Here is a 19751-nt window from a genome sequence, read left to right as displayed (position 1 = left end):
CCTATAATGCTAATGAGTTCCTGCTGGGCGTGCCCACCTCAGAAGCCAGCTGGAACTCCGTTCCTGCGCGTTCCTGCCCCAAAATAGCCCTGCTTCTTGGTTATTGTGGATAGGATTGCAGCCTTAAAAGTGATTATGTTTTCTTGTCCTCAGACTGCCTCTTTAAAGTATGTCCTATGAACCGATATTCTGCACAGAAGCAGTACTGGAAATCCAAGCAGGCAAAACAAGGGAATCACACGGAAGCAGCACTGCTGAAGAAGCTGCAGGTAAGGGGCACTTTGGCATCCAGAACATTTCAGGCAATGGCTGTTAATTTGTGATGTAAATGCAATGATGGTAGCTGGTGATGAGAAGGCCAAAATATTTTTCTCCCTGCTGGCTTATCCATTGCTAGATAGTTAAAAAGAAATCAAATTCTGATTTCTCAAGTGGCTATACCAGGGTGGGTGGGTTGTCTTTCTCTTCCCAATAGCATGTCTATTTTTCTGGCAGTTGCAGAGGAATACAGTTGAATAAACATCATGAATACCGATTGGCTAGTGCCTATGATATCCTTACTGACAAGTGACTCCTTTTTCCTCTCGTTTATAAAACTTTAAAATTGAGTTTAAGAAAATCAGTCATTTTATTAGTTTTCCGAAGTAGAATGCCACCTACTGAACCATTTGGACACACAAGTGCTCATATGCATTTTACGAGAGAGAGATTAACAGTGTATGAACACAAGCAAGGTCAAGCAATTCTTTGTCATTTTGAGAACCTAATCTCATTTTTGACACACACACACCCCGGAGGTAAAGTAGCCAAAAGTGGCTGTAGAGGGAGGGATTAAGACTTATCTCTCTCCCCAAACCGTTCTTCTCCTTGATGAAGCAATCCTGGTGGTTGAATTTGGAAAAGGCAACAAAAAAAAGGTAGTTTATTTCAAATATGGAACCATTCCTAGTTGAGCCCTAAGTGTATGTTGGACATTTATTTTGCATTCTAAGAGCAGAACTGTGTGCCTTATGATAATGCATATAAAACAAGCCTGAGAGTTGCAGGGGGTGTTTACTTCAGATCTGGGGGAAAATGGTTTTCTCCTAAGGGCTCCCAGTGTGTGCTTGTGCGGGTAAATACGTTTCTCAACTATTTGCGGGGTACATGGAAGGGGCAGTAGAAAGCTGGTGGGTGAAGTAGGGGCTCAACATTCCCTCCCCTCTTGCACTCCCCTACTTCAGATGACCACCTCCTCAAAAGGCTTGTCCGAGAAGAAGTGCCCATGGCAGCTTTGTGTTTAGTGCATCATTCCACTCTTAACAGTGCCGTCCTGAGCAGAATTATGCCCTTCTAAGTCCATTGATTAAAATGGACTTAGGGCCAAATTGCACAATGTGATTTTTAATGAGTTGGTCTGAGTTTCCTGGAGCAGAGTTGCTTTTCTCACAGCCACTCAGTGGTTGTGGGGAATGGCTTATTAAAAGTCTGTGGGGCCTTGAATCAGCTCAAGACCTTGGTGTTGGGGAGTTTGAGGAATCTATGTGACAGTGTGGCTATGTGGCAAGTGAGTCAGGTCCTCAGAGATGGATGTAGCTCTCTTAGTGTTGTAGAGGCTGAGGCCTGCTCATAGTCTTTGGCGTCAACCTTGCCAATCTTGCAGCATGCAGCGGAACTGGAGCAAAAACAGAATGAATGTGAGAACAGGAAGCTGCTTGGAGAAATTGTCAAGTACAGTAACGTCATACAGGTGAGTTCTGATCTCCACCCTTCCAAAGGGGAGGGCTGATGGGGGTTTAATGTTACTAGCAGTCAAGAAAGTGAAATCAATACACTGTGCCACGCAGTTGTGCCTCAGCTCCATAATGGATGTTGCAGAAGAACTGTTGTGATGGGTAAAATTAGTAGGCAGGACCTTTGATCACATTACCTGAAAGCATAAGAACATAAGAGAAGCCAGTTTTGGATCAGGCCAAAGGCCCATCCAGTCCAACACTCTGTCACACAGTGACCAAAAATACCAGGTGCCATCAGGAAGTCCATCAGTGGGGCCAGGACACTAGAAGCCCTCCCACTGTTGCCCCCCCCCAAGCAGATGAGGAGGGCTGGGCACCTGTCTCTTGAGAGTATTTGAGCAAGTGGTGCTTTCCCCACTTTTTAATGGCAAGCCTCGCTGACCCCAGTCCTCTCTTCAAAATCCCTTTTGTCCTCCTCTCTGCATCTTTCCGTGTCCCTTTCTGTAGAAATTCCATTTTGTCACTACTGAGGGCAGGAGCTGCTGGCCTTGTTATGTTACTATGTAGAGTGTCCTGTATGTATAAAGCTCTCTTCCTCCAAGCTCGGCCATGGCTCCATCTAGCTTAGCATGGCAGCTGCTTCCCATGGTCTTGGGCAACACCTGGCCTTCCAACACCTGCTGCCTTGAGACCCCTTAAGTGAAGATTGAACCTGCAACTTCCTTTATAGCAGGGGTGGCCAAACGTGTTTAACGTAACAGCCACACCAAATAAACATTAGATGTTTGAGAGCCGCAAGACATGAACAAATACTACACACATGTTTTTATTGAAAAATATGCAAATTTGCTTTTTTATCAACATTAAAATTAGACTGTGTGAAAGAGCCACATGTGGCTCCCGAGCTGCAGTTTGGCCACCCCTGCTTTATAGAATGCAGGTGTTCTACCACTCGGCTCTTCCCAGTGTACATTAATGTACTTTGATGAAACTGTATCAATAGGGTTGGATCCAAATATTTTTTTCTATTGCCATAATAGCAGTCATAATAGCTGGCATGGGTTCTTCTAATCGAGGAGGAGGTAAGGGTGATTTTTCTGAATACTCCCTCTTGCCACAGACCCCACTCTGCTCCCACACTTTTCCCATGACCTTCTGGAGCAGAATTTCAGGGTCTCCAAGGAAAGGGGGGGTTCATGTGGTGCTGGCTCTGTACACGCACCACCAGGCAGCAGAGTTGGAAGTCTTTGCACAAACCCAAACTAGCCCAAGAGGAACCACAGAGGTAACAATATCAGTTCCATGTTGGGCTGTGGCTGTAGTGCCCATGTGTGCATGTATGTTATGTATGTGTTCATTGTACTATTGACAGCTGCTTCACATCAAAAGCAACAAGTACCTTACTGTCAACAAGAGATTGCCAGCCCTGTTGGAGAAGAATGCGATGCGAGTCTCCCTGGATGCTGCTGGGAATGAGGGGTCATGGTTTTACATCCAACCCTTTTGGAAGCTGAGGAGTGAAGGTGACAATGTAAGTGAATGGAAAATAAAATGTTTCTAGGGGGAGAATTGAGTGGTGCTAGAACAGAGGCCAGGGTCACTTCCCCACATCCAACATGTTTCTAGAATCTTGTACCATTTGTAAGACCCTTGTGGATCTCTTACCCGTAAACTCTCCAATGCCGTATGCTCAAAATGGGATTCAGTGCATCTTGGAATATCCTTTAGAAAAGGTAGATATAGGGCGCGGTCACACGGACAATTAGCTGCGCCAAAGGTGTGAATGCCAGGCGGATTTAAAGGGCGGGATCGGACAACAACATCTGGGAAGCGCCCTGCACCCATCGGCAACCCATTTTGCTCCGCCGCAGAAGCAGAGTAAAAAGACACCAGGGAAAGTCTGGTAGCAAACGGGTTGCTATGGGCCATGGACAGACTTTCTCCTATCTGATCACTTCAGCATGCTCTCATGGCATTGGGATGGTCTGATCAGGCCACCCTGACTCCATGCTGTTGTTTCCCCCCCCTTCTTAGTATGCGCATCATCGCACACTCCATAGGGAGCCCTCAGTGCTGAGATTCGATTAATCGATTCCCCGTTTAAGCGCGTTGGGAACAAACGGCACCCCTCCAACTCACCCGCAGTTGTGTCTGATCACGCAGTTGTGTCTGATCGCGCAGCGTCAAAGGACTGTGTGATTGCACAACTGTGGGTCAAATTCCTCCGGAGGAAATAGCCTCGCTTCCCCCCCCCGTGTTATCTTGCACGTGTGGCCGCCACCATAGAATAGATTCCATGTTCAAACAGGGCCCAAGCAGGAGTTCTCTTGTAATACCAGGCTTTAAATGTATGAGTACCTCCAATGTATATAATCTCATGAGGCCATGAAAGGGGGGGGGGTCATATATCTAGGTCTGAACTTGGCTCAGAGGCCAGGTGCAGAAAGGGAAGGTATTTTTACAAGCCTTAGGAAGCCCCCAAGTGTGCAAAAGTATTCCAAAAGATGGATGACATGTGCTGGGGGGGGGTCAACCCCAGCAAAACAGAGAAGCCATGTTGACGTGATCTCCAAGATCCTGGCTGGTGTTATGCCTAGCAACCCCAAACAATGAGGCATTTTAAACCAAAGAAAGTAAGGCATGGCAAAGGGGATGAGAAGAGAGTGGTGTCAGGATGGTTGGGAATGGGGCAAGGCATGGGGGGCATGGAGGAAGTGGCAGTGAGAATGAGGCAGCAGAAGTATAGGTTCTCTTATTTCAGGAACTTTTCAAGGAATTCTGGCTCTTGATTTCTGTCTCTCAATGACTAATTCAATTCTACAGGTTTGTTTTGTGTAATGCATTATCTGGTCTTACATGACTGTAAGTAAACTTTATGTACAAGCATGGCATGTGAGAACATGTTGCAATAAGTAACAGCGGGCACTTTTTCATCATTGAATGCTTTGTTGTTTAAAAGATACACATCGATGTATATGTATGTGTGTGTTCATGAGTATAGTGATTCCAGGCTTGATTACCAATGCCTGTTTCATCTTTGTGAAAATAAATAGTGGAAAAAATGAATCCAAATCAGGCCTGTAGGTACAGTGGGGCATCTCGGGGCTAGGCCCCTTGACTTACTGGCAACGCCCCCCGACTTTCCATCCAGCCCAGGGCCCCTGAGCAGCAGCAGGTGTGGGGAAGGAGTTGGGTATTCCTTTAATCCAATTAGCCAGTGCCCCCTATGACGTTCAAATGCCCCCCTGACGTAAAAAATCCTGGCTACGGGCCTGATCCAAATAATTAATTTTGACTTTGTTTAAGGGTGGCATTTGGTATGATACAGTTTAAAAATCTTGATTCATTGCCCGGTCAGATATTGTCAGGTATCAGTCAAAGTGGGGAGGAAATGTGGCGCACTTACTCTGTGTGCAGAATGACCCACATTCAGTCCCCGGTATCTAAAAGATTGCTGTCTGAGACCCTTGGGAGCAGATGGTTTGGTTGATGGCAGCGTCATATGTCCAAACATCAGGATATAATAAAGGCCATAGAAAATGATGCACATTAAAAAAAAGTGATGGTCTTCTGGAAGACTCCGAGTGCCCCACTCCCTTTCCAAGCTTTGTTGAGAAGCATTGCAAATCAAAGGGAGGACCTTCCTCCCTACCACAAATGCAGTGGTTTGGGTGGAACTCTTGGCTTCTGTGACCTTGTGACCTATGCTGGTGTGATATGTGTTTTGTGTTTGTGTTTGCTTTGTGCTTTCTCCTAAGCCTTCTGTCCCGTGCAGTTACTGCATAGAGCCAAGAATCAGCTGTGGCTTAACTGAGAGGTGAGAGGCCACAAACTGAGCACTAAAGTGTATAAAAAAGTTTGTGTGTGTGCACCCACACTCAGACCTACAGGTATGCACATTCCTCTTGTCTCCTGAAGTGTTGGGGAGCAAGGTACCTCCAGTCGTACCCCTGCTGTCAGCTGACCCTATTATGCATTAAAGAGCAAGCTTCCATGTGCATGCGCAAGGCTGTTCTTGGCAGTATTAGACCTTGGACACTTGAAGAGCATCCTGATGCTAATTTCATTGATGCTATTCTGAGGATGATTTTTATCAAATGTTTGCCATTGTGTTAAGCAAAATAGAAGCCATTTTTATGCATGTGTTCTAAGCATAGCGTGCATGATTTTCATTTTTCTTGGTCACTTCATGGTTCTAGCTTTTGTGTGTGGTAGCTTCTTTGTATGCTGGGATATACACTGAATTGCTGTGAACACGACCCTCACTTGTAGGTTAAACTTCACCAGCTCTTGCTGTAGTGTGTGTTAATAAGTTGTATTTTTATGAACTTGTACAACACTGTTGCAATTCTTGGTTTTAAATGAAGGGCAGTTTTAAAGGTTAATTTTCTTGGGGCCAGCTTTTCTGGATACATTACTAAATAAAGCTGACAGTGGAAAAATCCCCACAATTTGGAGTTTGGGATCAGGACAGGCAATTTTGGAAGTCATTGACATCACAGACTCTCCAGAGTTGTGGAAATCATTGGGACTTTTGCCATCAATTGGACCTGTGACCTCAAGAATCTGTAGAAAATTGCCAGATTATAGAAGCCCCACCCCCATTGTTCTAGCAGTTCCAGGGAAAATCTGAAAACATACTTAAATTTTGGGTGTAGTGGTTTGGTGTAGTGGTTAAGTGCGCGGACTCTAATCTGGGAGAACCGGATTTGATTCCCCACTTCTCCACTTGCAGTTGCTGGATGACCTTGGGCAAGCCATAGTTCTGATGAGCTGTCCTTGAAAGGGCTGTTCTGGAAAAAGCTCTCTCAGCCCCACCTACCTCACAGGGTGTCTGTTGTGGAGAGGGGGAGGGAAAGGAATTTGTAAGCTGCTCTGAGTCTCTGATTGAAGGGCAGGGTATAAATCTAATCTCCTCCTCCTCCTCCTCTTCTTCTTGCCTATTTAAAGGAATACTGTTTTTAGCTTTTAAGAAGTTTTTTGCATAGATGCGCATTTCTCACAGTATCAGATCTCAATTAAGCATTTGTATAGGGATTCTATTTTAATTAGTGGAGACAAGTGGGGACCTACAAGAAACTTGTGGGGAAGGAGCATCCCCCCACCTTTGCTTCCTTCTCTCTCCCCCCATCTTCTCTGTTCTTTCTCTCCCCAAGCCAATCCTCCCTTCTTTTTCTTTCCAACCCTCCACCAAGCCAAGCCCTCCTGCTTTTCCTTTCTCTCTCCCACCCCAAGCCAATCCCCCTTCTTTCTCCCTCCCTCTTTTTCCCTACCTTTGAGCCCGGCAGTGGGGATTTGGAGGGGGATTTAAACCCCCCAATGTATTTTTTTTAAGTTTTCAGATTTTTCTGCAAACCTGCAGAAAAACTTGTTTGGGGTAAATATGCCCCCTATCTGTGGATTTATATATCTGCATGTAGGGGACTGTTGAGAATTAGATATATAGATACTCAGTTCTCTCAAATTCAAAAACAGTAGAATTCCTTAAACAGATTATATGAACTTTCTGTTCAGATTAAAATGAATGGGCCAAATACTTTGCCTTTCTAAGAGCTTCACAGAAAGCAAAATACAGGGGATTCTTCATGTTGGTGGTCATTCATCTTCCATAGCCTTTTGAAGTTTTGGAACCTATTAAGAATTCAAAGCTGTGATTCCATAGTTCTGTAATATGCTGAGCCCATGAACTTGAGACTCCCTAAAAACAACAACTCTTAAAACAATAACACAGTGAAAGGAAGTATAGCAATTGCATTGAACTGATGTCTGCTTTGAATCTCTAGATTGTTGTTGGAGACAAAGTGGTCCTCATGCCGGTCAATGCGGGACAGCCTCTTCATGCCAGCAACATTGAACTCCTGGACAACCCAGGATGCAAAGAGGTAAGTCTGCCAAGGGCTGATGTTGCTGAGAAGCCAGGAACCTAGCAAGTAGGAGTAGGGTTCGAGGTCAATAGAAGACTGAGGGGAAAGGGAAGCTAGTCTTAGGACAATTGGACTGACTAAATAAGCAAGCAAACAAAGATAGATGACTTTCTCAGAGGAGGAACTCCTGCTGCTGCTATCTATAACATCCCAGTCTCTAACAGATTTGCGGCGTTAGCTCAAAGAGAAACCAAATTGAAGGAGAGGACAGACACTGAGGAAATTTCCTCCGGTAATATGCCAGCAGAAGTGCCTTGCTGTGACTGTGAGGGGAATCTCTGTAGTATAACAAATTTGATTTTCCATACAGTTAAGCATATCTTGGAATACTTAAAGGAAATCAAGGAGAAGCTTGAGAAATTATCGGACTAAATAAGCAAGGCGTATGCAGTATCAGGGTCAAGGATCTAGAGGTTAAATTCGCAGCAGACAGTGTATGGGAGGACCATGGTCTGATCTATGAAACAGTATTTGGTAGTTAGTTGTTGTAGATCTTCTGGGCTGTATGGCCGTGGTCTTGGCATAGTAGGACCTGATGTTTTGCCAGCAGCTGTGACTGGCATCCTCAGAGGTATAACACAGAAAGATGGAGTACTCTCTGTGTCAAGTACTCTCCATCTTTCTGTGTTATACCTCTGAGGATGCCAGTCACAGCTGCTGGCAAAACATCAGGTCCTACAGTGCCAAGACCACGGCCATACAGCCCAGAAAATCTACAATGACTAATGAACTCCAGCCGTGAAAGCCTTCGACAACATACAGCGTTTGGTAGCTTTGCTTCTAGGCTCATGATAGCATCCCTTTCTGAGGCTCTTCATTCATTTATCATTCTATGTGGTGAGTTCTTTTAAGCAGGTAACAGCCAGCCCTCTGTGCACAATCCATACACATATTGAATCAACATGCTTAGAGGGGGAGTGGCAATGAGTGTGCTGGGCTCAGCTTCCTGCATACATATGAACTCTGACTTGTGAGAACAGCCTCTAGGCATATAGGCTAGGAATATTGTGGCTAGGAATAATTGAAAAACCTGATCGTGGGGATGTATGCTTCCTAGACACAAAGATGCTGTGCTCCTCCTAAGCCACTGAACATGTGTTGTAGGCTGGGGAACTGGAGCCAGCACATTTGAGCTCGCTCCCCTCGACACTCATTGCTTCATAGCTCATACCATTTGTGAGCAGAGAGCTGGCAGGACTGCTGCACTGAAGGCAGCACTGGACACGATAAAAGGCTGTTACCAGAAATGATGCTTTCGTGTCAGGAGTCTCCCACTCCATCTGTATGCTGTGTAATGCCACTTAACCAGGGCTATTTTTGGGCAGGAACGCACAGGAACGGAGTTCCGGCTGGCTCCCAAGTTGGCCACACCCAGCAGGAACTCATTAGCATAATAGGCCACACCCAACAGCAGAAACTCATTAGGATTGGCTACATTAGGGGTGTGTGGCCTAACATGCAAAGGAGGTCCTGCTACAAAAAAAGGCCCTGGGTTTTGACAATAAACAAGGTAAACAGAATCAGAAGCAAAAGGTGGGTGTGGCTGGATAACCACATTTCTGGTAACATGGGGGTGTGGCCTAATGTGCTAATGAGCTGTGCTGTCAGGGGTGTGGCCCAATATGCTAATGAGTTCCTGCTGTTGGGGGTGGCCTATTATGCTAATGAGTTCATGCTGGGCTTTTTCTACAAAAAGAGCCCTGCACTTAACCCATTTCCTGGTATTGTAGCTGTGAGTGCATCCTGGCTAGACTATTGTAATGTGCTCTGAGCTGGGCTGCCTTTTAATATGGTTCTGCTAGTGCACAATGCAGCAGCTGGATTGCTGACCAACATTAGTTATAGAGATGGTATTTCTCTACTTTCCTGTCTGAGCTGGCTGCCTGTTCACTTCTGGGCCCATTCATGTGGTGCTGTGCACACTAGGCAAATATATGAAAGTGTGTTGGGAACACACAACCTGTGTGAACACTGAGTGAATTGCACTTTTCTTTAACTGGGGACAAGATGAAGACTTGGCACAGGGATGCCATTTTTGGCAGCAGCTCTAAACTTTTGTAGTGCCTAGTTTTGCTCTGCAAGACTTTCTATAAATGAGGAGGCTTTTACTGAAAAAATAGACTAGGGACACAGCATCTGGGAGTTGTGGGGAAAGCAAAACTAACCACCACAGCTTATCTCCTGCTGCTGCTCCCCTCCTGCCACTACTGCTATTTCCCTTCATGCACAGTTATTCTGCTGCTGTCCAAAATGCACCTGAGCTTTGGCATTTTGGGAACCAGGTGAAAGTTTTTAGATTGGAAGGGAATGGATTCCTTGGCTGCAGCTTCCCCCAGTGCTACATTCTATTACAGAAGGTCACAGTGAACCTCCTCTGGCATGAGGTGAGTCTTGGGGGAGCCCATCAGCTGAAACTCTAAGAACACAAGACTGATGCTGCTGGAACCGAATCCCTATCTAGTCCAGTGTCCGGTTTCCAGCAGTCACCAGCTACGTATCTCTGTCTGGAGTTAACAAATAGGGCATAAAAATGATACCTTTCCTCTTTTGTTTGTTTCTGTTGTCTGGTATACAGCTTCAGAATATGGAGGGTCAGGTTACCTGTCTGATAAGATTTCCTCCCCATGATTTTGACTGTTTACCCTCCCATTGTCTTTTAATCTAGTAAAAATAGATGTTGTACTAAATATTGGCAAGCAAAAGTCTAGGCAGGCTGTGGGGTTATGGAAACATAGTGTGCATCTTACATAATGAAACCCACAATTCTGTATGTATTTGGCTGCAGGTGAATGCTGTTAATTGTAACACGAGCTGGAAAATAACCTTATTTATGAAATACAGTTGCTACAGAGAGGACGTGCTTAAAGGGGTAAGTATGAATGACACAAACATTTGAGCACCTTGTGGAGTGGCCTGCCCGGTGAGGTCAGGAAGGCTCCTACTCTCCTAGCTTTCCTCAAACTGTGCAAGACTGAATTATTCAGGAGGGCTTTTTTTACACAGGTAAGAAGACTACTGTCATGACATCTTTTCAGAAGGATGTTTGGTAAGGGGATAGGGACTGTGTTCTGGAACCAGCTATGGCTACCATTTAGAGCTAGAGAACATCCAGCTTTGAAGAAAATTCCTTGCTTCTTCAAAAAAGCTAATTTGAGCATAAAACCCCAAAATGCTGAACAGTGACTTTTGCACATTTGCATACATTGCAAAACAACAGCCAGCCTTCTGGTTGCATTTGGGGTTGCTGTAGCAACCCAAAATAGTGCACAAAAACGTAGCAGCGGCCGGAAGGAGGGATGTTAAGGTACTGAATACAGATAAATTTCCATGTTAAATCATATAAGTCATTACATACATTTTTTGCCAGTTACTGCAAAAGTTTTGATCAGGTGTGAGCATCATTTTTAGCAAACAAGAATGCATTCTGGAAATAAAACTTTTACCATGTTCTAAAAGCTGTTCCTCAAACTCTGTTGTAGGTCTTAAAATAGCATTTAAAAAAATCAGTTCGCAAAGGTAGCCTCTGACTTGGAGATGTTCAAATATTGAAATACTAGGTTCTAAAATATATTTAATATCACTATATGTGATTACTTAGTTGTTGATTATCAAGTTACTGTAATCACTAAATACTGAAAATTCCCACCTTCTCAAAGGGATAAATTCTGGGCTCATCTCATCAATCATGTCACTAATTATAGATGCTAAGGGGGAGAATCTTGGTGACAATTTATTTTTAACTTGATCCAGTACATCAAGTACTGCATTTATGATGGTGTTACCATTATTATAGTACTAGGAAGAATGCCCGTTGTGGAACTGAAGACAACAGGGTGCTAGCCTGGCCACAGGTGCGGGTCGCCATCTCCATCTGGCCCCCCCACGGCGAAGCTGGCCGTCCTGCCCCACCCGATCAAGACGCTGGCGGGGGAAGCTGGCCAGGCTGGTCCCTCTCCCCGCAATGGGTGTGAGCCCGGCCGGGCGCAGGGCGCCGTCCACTTCCTGCCCCCTCAACTCGGGGAAGCAGCCCGCATTCCCCCTCGCAGGGTCGAGGCCCCGGCAGGTCAAGGCACCTGGGTTGACCGCTCCCACCCCCCCGGCCGAGCGAGGCCCCAGTGCGGCAAGCGGACCGGGCTCGTCCATCTTCCTGGAGTGGGCAGCAGCTTCGGCGGCCAGCTGTGGACCCGCGTCTCCTTCCCCAGCCCCCTCTCCTCTGCCCTCCTGCTGCGCAGTTGAGGCTCCAGCGGGCGAAGCCGTCTGGCCTTGTCTGTCCCCCCAGCACCCCGCCCGATCAAGGTGCCGGCGGGGGAAGCCGGCCAGAGTCGCCCCTCTCCCCACAATGGGTGCAAGCTGGGCGCAGGGCGCCATCCACTTCCCAGTCTCCCCAACCCGGGGAAGCAGCTCGTACTCCCCCCCGTGGGGTCAAGGCCCTGGCGGGTCAAGGCGCCTGGGTTGGCCGCTCCTGCAACCATCCCCGGCCGAGCGAGGCCCCATCGGGACAAACGGACTAGGCTCGTCCGTTTCCTCGCAATGGGCGGCAGCTTGGGCGGGCAGCTGTGGGCCCGCGCCTACTTCCCCAGCCCCCTGCCCTCTGCCCTCCTGCCATGCAGTCAAGGCTCTGGCAGGCCAAGCTGCCTGGCCTCGTCTGTCCCCTCAGCATTCCCGCCCAATCGAGGTGCTGGCAGGGGAAGCCGGCCAGGCTCGCCCTCTTCCCGCAATGGGTGCGAGGCTGGCTGGGCGCAGGGCGCCATCCACTTCCCGGCCCCCCCACCTCGGGGAAGCAGTCCACCCCCCCGCGGGGTTGAGACCTCAGCGGGTCAAGGCACCTGGGTTTTATAAACATTTCATAAACATTTTATTATTATAAACATTTTATAAACATTTTCTTTATACGGAATAGCTTTAGTGATTTTAATATTTTTCTTCCGTATTGGATCCCATTGCTCTAAATTGATATTATGCCCAATATGCTGCGCCCATTGAATCATATTCCCTTTCACTATCTCATCAAGCATCAAGTCATTAAGTAAAAGTACATAAAGTCTTCATATAAGCTTTAAATCCGTAGATATAATGATCTTTTCAATCTCTAGCAAGTTTTTGTAGAATCGAATTTTCTTATCTTTGGTAAATCTAGATTCTATTTGTGCTCTTTGCCACCATTGTAGATCCTCTACTGGTTTCAATTGATCATCAGAGTCTAGTATATCCAGATATCTTCTCTGTGTCTCTTCCTGGTAAACATTTGGAAGTGTAATAGCTTCTAGGGGAACAGTTTTGAGTTTTTTCTATAGAATTGATTGTGTATATTTTCCCAGACTTTCATTAGGGAAGCCCATATCCAGTGTTGCTTAAAATATTTGTGAGTACTTGCCTTTCCGTGCCATAAGAAGGCATGCCAGCTTAACAAGAGGTCATGGCCTTCCAATTTTAATATTCTCTTATCTTCCAATTTGACCCAGTCTTTAATCCACGTTAATCCAGCTGCTCTGTAATAAAGATTCCAATTTGGTAGGCCGAAGGCCCCCCCCTCTTTTAAGTCTTGTAGAGCTTTCAGTCTTATTCTGGGTCTCTTACCTTGCCAAATATTTTTTTGAAATCGCTTGCTCTAATTCCTTTAAAAAAATTTGGTTTTGCAAAATAGGAATTGTTTGAAATAAAAATAGCCATTTTGGAAGTATATTCATTTTAATTGTTGCAGTACATCCCATCAAAGATATCTTTAAATCTTTCCATTTCTCTAAATCCAGTTTTGTCTTCTTCAACAGTTCTTTATAATTATTCTCTAGTAATGCACTGCATTTATTTGTCATTATAATTCCTAAGTATTTTCTTTTCCTTTGTAATTGAAAGCTTGAAGTTTCTTGTAGTTGAGTTGCCGGCTCCTCTTCCATATTTTTAGTCAATATCTTAGTTTTATTAATATTTATTCTCAAGCCAGCTACAAGTCCATAGTCTCCAAGTTCTTGTTTCAAAATATGAATCGAGTCCAATGGATTCTCCAGAATAAATACTAAATCATCAGCAAATGCCAAAAGTTTGTATTCTTCTTTCAATTTCAGGCCCTTAATCTCTTCTTGTCCTCTTATTGAATCATTGAGTATCTCCAAAATAAAAATAAACAACAATTGAGAAAGCGGACATCCCTGTCTTGTCCCTTTTTGAATTTCAATATGTTGTGTCTGTTCCCCATTAATCATTACAGCCGCCTTTTGTTTGTTATAGATTGCCTGAATCATCTTCACAAAGTTGGTGCCAGCCTGCGCCTCTTTTAGAGCTTCCAACATAAAGTTCCAGTTGACATTATCAAAGGCCTTTTCTGCGTCTAAGAATATCAGAGCCAATGGCTTTTCCGGGTGTGCTTCATAATATTCTACTACATCCAAAATACATCTTAAATTATTCTTGATTTGTCTTTTTGGCAAAAAACCGAGCTTGGTCTTTATGTATTATATTTGATTTAAAACATTTAAATCTTTCAGCTAATATTGAAGCAAAAATTTTATAGTCCACATTTAATAAAGAAATGGGTCTATAATTTTTAATTTGTTTTTCATCTGATCTCGTTTATGAATTAATGACATTATTGCTTCTTTCCATGATTCTGGAATTTCTCCATTGGCCAATATGTCGTTGCAAACATCTTTAAAATGTAATTGTACTTCAAATATAAGATAAAATTCTATTGGAAGTCCATCTGAGCCTGGTGCTTTGCCTTTATTTTGTCTTTTTAAGGCCTCTACCACCTCCATCATCGTAATTGATTGATTAAGGGCCTCCTTTTGTTTTTCTGTACATTTCTTCAGTTGGTGCGTATTTAAATATTCTTTTATCTGTTCATTATTAGTATCAGCTTTTCTATATAGCTCTTTATAAAAGTTTTCTACTAAGGCTTTCATTTCTTTTATTCTGCTTATTTTTGATCCATCCCCTCTGTTCAGGGCTTTTATAAATGACTTTTCCTTTTGTTTCCTTATCTTATAAGCAAGCCATCTTGTTGGTTTATTCGCACTTTCAAAGAAGTTTTGCTTTGCAAATAGCAATTTTTAGCCATTTTTTGTGATAGCAGGCAGTTCATTCTATGTTGCAATAGCCTAAATTTAGATTTCATCTCTAATACTGTTGAGTCCGTCATGAGCTTTCCTTCTTGGATCTGAATGTCTTTTTGCAACTTAAAATCCTCCTGCCTCCTCTGCTTATTCACTCTTGCAGATTCTTGAATCAAAAGTCCTCTAGAGAAGGCCCTACAAGTGTCCCATACCACATTTAGAGGTGTGTCCCTTTGCAAATTTGACCTAAAAAAGGCTTTAAGTTCTTCCTTCATTTTATTAACAAACTTAAGGTTTTTCAAAAGAGAAGTATTCATAGTCCATCTACTAGGTTTTCGCACTTGCAGCTCTAAGGAGATAGGTTTATGATCTGCATACGTTCCAGCTTCAATCTTCGCTTCTAGGAGGTCCTTAATAATTGTGGAGGATATCCAGCACATATCCAGTCTGGACCACGAATCATGTCTTGCTGAGAAAAAAGTATACTGCCGTGAAGTGGGATTTCTAGCTCTCCAAGCATCCACCAAATTTAGTTCTTCCTCACTCCTCCACTTGCACCTGGCTGGATGACCTTGGGCAAGCCGTAGTTCTGATAAGAGCTGTTCTTGAAAAAGAGCAGTTTCTGTTAAGAGTTCTCTCAGCCCCACCTACCTCACAGGGTGTCTGTTGTGGGGAGGGGAAGGGAAAGGAGTTTGTAAGCCACTCTGAGACACCTTTGGGTAGTGAAGGGCGGGATATAAATCCAATCTCTTCTTCTTCTTCTCTTCTTCTTCTTCTTCTATTATAGTCTTCTATAATACAGATCTCCTGGAAGTCTTGTTGAGTAATCAACATTTTTAATTTCTTGTAGAATTTTTCATGGTACTGGTTTGGTGCATAAATATTAACAATAAGCATCTTCTTCATTTGTCTTTGTACTGTGACCATCAAAATTCTTCCATCTTTAGAATTATAAATTTGTTCTGGTTGAAGATGGTCTTTTACATATGTTACAACGCCTCTTTTTCCCCCTTTTCATCAGAAAAGAGAAATGCTTTACCAAGGCCTTTTATTTGCAAATGTTTTCCATCCTGTTTTCTAATATTTGTTTCTTGCAAGCAAATAATATCCATATTTTGTTTTCTATGTTGATGAAATATTCTCCTCCTCTTCTGTGGCTCATTTAAACCATTCACATTCACCAATATAATTTTCATTTTACTTCTATCCATCCTGGTTTGAAATCTGTTTCTCCTGTTTTTCTTTTGAATGTTGTCTAGTGTGGACTGGAGAGTGCCTTGTCGTTCCAGGTCGCTTTCCTGATCTTGGTTGTCTTGGTGGTTTTGCACTAGCTGCTTTAGCTCCTTGAATGTTTTCCTCTTCTTCTTCCCCTTTTTCCTTCCCTTCTTGGTCTGTAGCCAAAAATTCTCCATATGTCTTTGAGAAGTCTTCTGCCTTAAAAATAGATGTTATCCTGTGTTTTTTCCCCTTGTAGGTCAAGAATAGTCCTTTGGGTAGCAGCCATCTGTAAGTTATGTTATTGTTTCTCAACACTGTTGTCAAATTGTAGTATTCTCTTCTTTTTTCCCTGATTCTCCAAGGGATTTCTTTGAGTACATTGATCTCAATCTCCTCCATCATCAGTGGTGAAGCATTGACTTCTCTCAATATCTTGTATCTCACCGCCCTTTTATGGAAACGAACTTGTACCTCTCTTGGAAGTTGAAATTTTCTTGCATATGCTGAATTCGTTCTAAATGCTATATCAATTGCCTGATTGATCACATCTACATCTTCTATATTTAGATGTTTAGCCAATAATTTAGCCATTTTATTGGGAAGATCTTCATTCTTTTCTTCAGGTATATTTTGAAATCTCAGGATAAAGGCTGCTCTTTCCACCTGTAATCTTGTTATATCTTGTTCCATAGTAGATTGCTTCACCTCGGTCTCCTTGATCCTATCCTCCATTACTTTTGCTTTAGTTTCTATATTAGCTGTAGAAGTATTTAGTTCAGCAATCTTCTGAGTATTATCTGTTATTTGCTTCTGAAGTAGGCTAGTGGAGCTTCTAATTTCATCCATTGTAGCCTTGATGGGTTGAATTGCATCGGCAATGGAACTCTGGATTGATGATTGCACCACTGCTTGCATCTCCTTTTGTGCAGGGAGTGAAAATTTGGATGTGCAGCTGTTAATGCACTTGGTGAAGATGTTGGTGTTTTCTTAAGTTGGCTTGTTTGACTTTGAGATGACATCTTGCACTCTATAATCAATCCAATAGGTTTAGCAGGTTTCTTCAGTGACTGGCAGTTTGCCCCAGTTCCTCTTCTTGTTTCGCTTTAATGTTTATTTTAACTCTAATACTTATTGCCACCTCTGACGAGTTATTTATATAAGTCCAAGGTTGTTGGCTGACTGCCCAGAACTTATTTACAATAATACAAATGATTCACTGGCTGACTGCCCAGAATTTGCTTACACTAATTGAGTTGAATGTTTGGGTTTTCTTCACTCCCAATATTTTTACAATACAAGCCACAAGAATGTTTCTCAAGGTCAACCACAGTTACCTCACCCCTCCAGCCAAATCCACTTTCTCAGTCCCAAAGCCAGTGGGGGGGGGGATTTTTAAAGCCAAGTTCTTTCAGTTCCACGTTGAGATAAATTGCAGCTTTTTAGGCACTTTTGAGCTTTTAAGCTTTTAAACACTTTCCCATCTAAAGCAGTCACCTTCATTCAGTTATTGCCAGCCAATGTTTATTTTATTTTTAGAGATCACCAAAAATTTATAGAGGACTCTCTGAATCTCCCAGCCCTACCCCTGAGGGGGTGAAAAATTGAGAATGTTGAAACAGGATCTCTATATTCCCTGGGTTCTCTTAGGGTATAGTTCAGCCTTCAGTTTAATAGGTATTAGGCTACTTCCTCTCAAAGCATTGCCCCAAACCAGAAAGGAGAGAGTAAATAGGAGAGCAGAGAGAGGACATCCTTGACTTACACCTCTAGTAATATCTATTTGTGAAGACAGACTATGCTTATCTTAGCAAAACACTGAGAATAAATCAGGTTTGCCCACTTTTTAAAATTATTTCCAAAACCAAATGCTATGAGAGATTCTATCACAAAGCTATGTTGCGCTCTATCAAATGCCTTTTCAGCATCTAAGAACAAGAAAGCTAACTAAATTTTATCTTTTTTAACAACATCAAATAGATTAACAGTTTTTTGTATATTGGTGGTAATATGGTGACAGTTTGATCAGGTGATATGTACCTACCAATTATACCCTTCAATTGATTTGCTTGGATAGATGTTAAGATGGTGAAATCAAGGGACTCAGACTTAAAGGAGGAGTATAAACTACAAGCATTTGCTGATGACTTGGTATTTATATTAGAAGAACTCCAAAACTCAATAGTTCAACTTCTACAAGTAATAAAAGAATATGGACAGTATGCTGGCTTGAAAATAAACCTTAAAAAAAAAAACTATTGATAAAAAAATTGTACCAAAGAACAAGAACAAGTTATACAAAATATTTCAGGAATGGAAGTACAGAAAAAAATTAAGTATTTAGGAATAATAATAACCAACAGATGCAGTTCAGTGTACAAAGATAACTATATGAAACTACTGGCGGAAATTAAAAAGGACCTAGAAAACTAAAAGCACTTGCAACTATCATTTATGGGAAGAATAGCAACAGTTAAAGATGAACATCTTACCCAGTTTGATCATCCTATATTAGACAACTCCAATTATAAAAGATCAAAAATACTTTAAAGAGCTAGAAAAGCTGGTAAGACAATTCATCTGGGAAGATAAGAAGCCAAGAATTAAGTTAAAAATATTGCAAGATTCCAAAGAGAGAGGAGGATTTGCACTATCTGATTGGCAATTGTATTATAAAGCAGCAGCACTTACATGGGTAAAGGATTGGATTACATCGGAAGATATGAGAATGTTAAAGCTGGAAGGACATGACCTAATGCTGGGCTTGCATGCTTTTGTTTGGTGCCAAAAAAGTGGTAACCATAAGTACTTTAAGCAACATATACTGAGAGCAGCATTAATAAAGGAATGGGAGCAAGTACAGAAATTATATTATAACAAGATACCAAAATGGGTCTCTCCATTAGAAGCTTTTACTAATCCAGTGACATTTACAAAGGAACAGTTGTGGCAATATCAAGACTTTTTTTTTTTTTGGTGTAAATTATTTTTATTGGGTTTTATGCTTAATAGACACACATACATAAATCACCTCAAAAATTCTTCACAATAATGTTTCCCAATACACCACATTGACAATTTCGTTAAACATATTCTTATTTTAAATTCTTCCTAATATTTAACCAACTAACATTTCTTATTGCATCACTCACACTCCTCCGTATTTATTTTAGCCAATAAATCTAACCATATTTCCATAACCATTAATTTTCTTGTCCATACATCTCTATCACCTTTAGTAAATTTCTTCCACTTTTAGCACCTACACTCAACTGGAATATTCACATCATTTGCCACATCTTAATTTCTATCTCGCACTCTCTCACTACTTTGAAGGTTTATGAGTAATATATAAAATAAAAACAAAACATAAAAAAACTTTAACAATCCATAACAATTTAATCCTCCTATTGCAAAAAACAGCTAGTAATAAATTTCATTTTTCCATAATTTCAATTTTCCCTTATTTTGTTATTTGGATCACATTGTTACAATGGGAAAAAAAGGATTTCAGGAGTCTAGTCTAACTTTCTGACTAATATTTAATGTGTAGACATTCAATCATATGAGTCTCCAGCTGCAGTCTGAAGTGATATACCCAGGGGTCATTTCCTGCAGGAGCGCACAGGAGAGGAGCTCCAGCAGTAAAGAGCCCAGGGGGCGGGCACATGCAACAAGCCCCACCCCCTGCTCCCAGCAGCCCTCTGTCAGAGCAAGAAGCAGCCAGGTAAGTTGCAGAGCACCCTCCCCCGGCCTCCCGGCCCAAAACAATCCAGTGGCACGTTTAAGACCAAGTTTTATTCAGGTACAAGCTCTCCCTCCTCTGCCAGGACAGATCTGCACGTCCC

The 19751-nt window shown here is 42.7% G+C and overlaps 1 protein-coding gene across 1 annotated transcript in view; it reads left to right on the top strand.

Moving 5' to 3' along the window:
• Nucleotides 1–19751, top strand: part of ITPR2 (inositol 1,4,5-trisphosphate receptor, type 2) — a 326434-nt gene that overhangs the window by 46305 nt on the left and 260378 nt on the right. The window contains exons 3-7 of the mRNA XM_015429433.1: nucleotides 154–269; nucleotides 1643–1729; nucleotides 3088–3246; nucleotides 7499–7597; nucleotides 10425–10508. Coding sequence (XP_015284919.1) covers nucleotides 154–269; nucleotides 1643–1729; nucleotides 3088–3246; nucleotides 7499–7597; nucleotides 10425–10508 — 545 coding nt within the window. The remainder of the gene's footprint in view (nucleotides 1–153; nucleotides 270–1642; nucleotides 1730–3087; nucleotides 3247–7498; nucleotides 7598–10424; nucleotides 10509–19751) is intronic.

The sequence above is a fragment of the Gekko japonicus genome, unplaced genomic scaffold (assembly GCF_001447785.1).
Source record: "Gekko japonicus isolate JY-2015 unplaced genomic scaffold, Gekko_japonicus_V1.1 scaffold169, whole genome shotgun sequence".
Taxonomy (NCBI): Eukaryota; Metazoa; Chordata; class Lepidosauria; order Squamata; family Gekkonidae; genus Gekko; species Gekko japonicus.
This window is presented reverse-complemented; position numbering and strand designations above follow the sequence as displayed.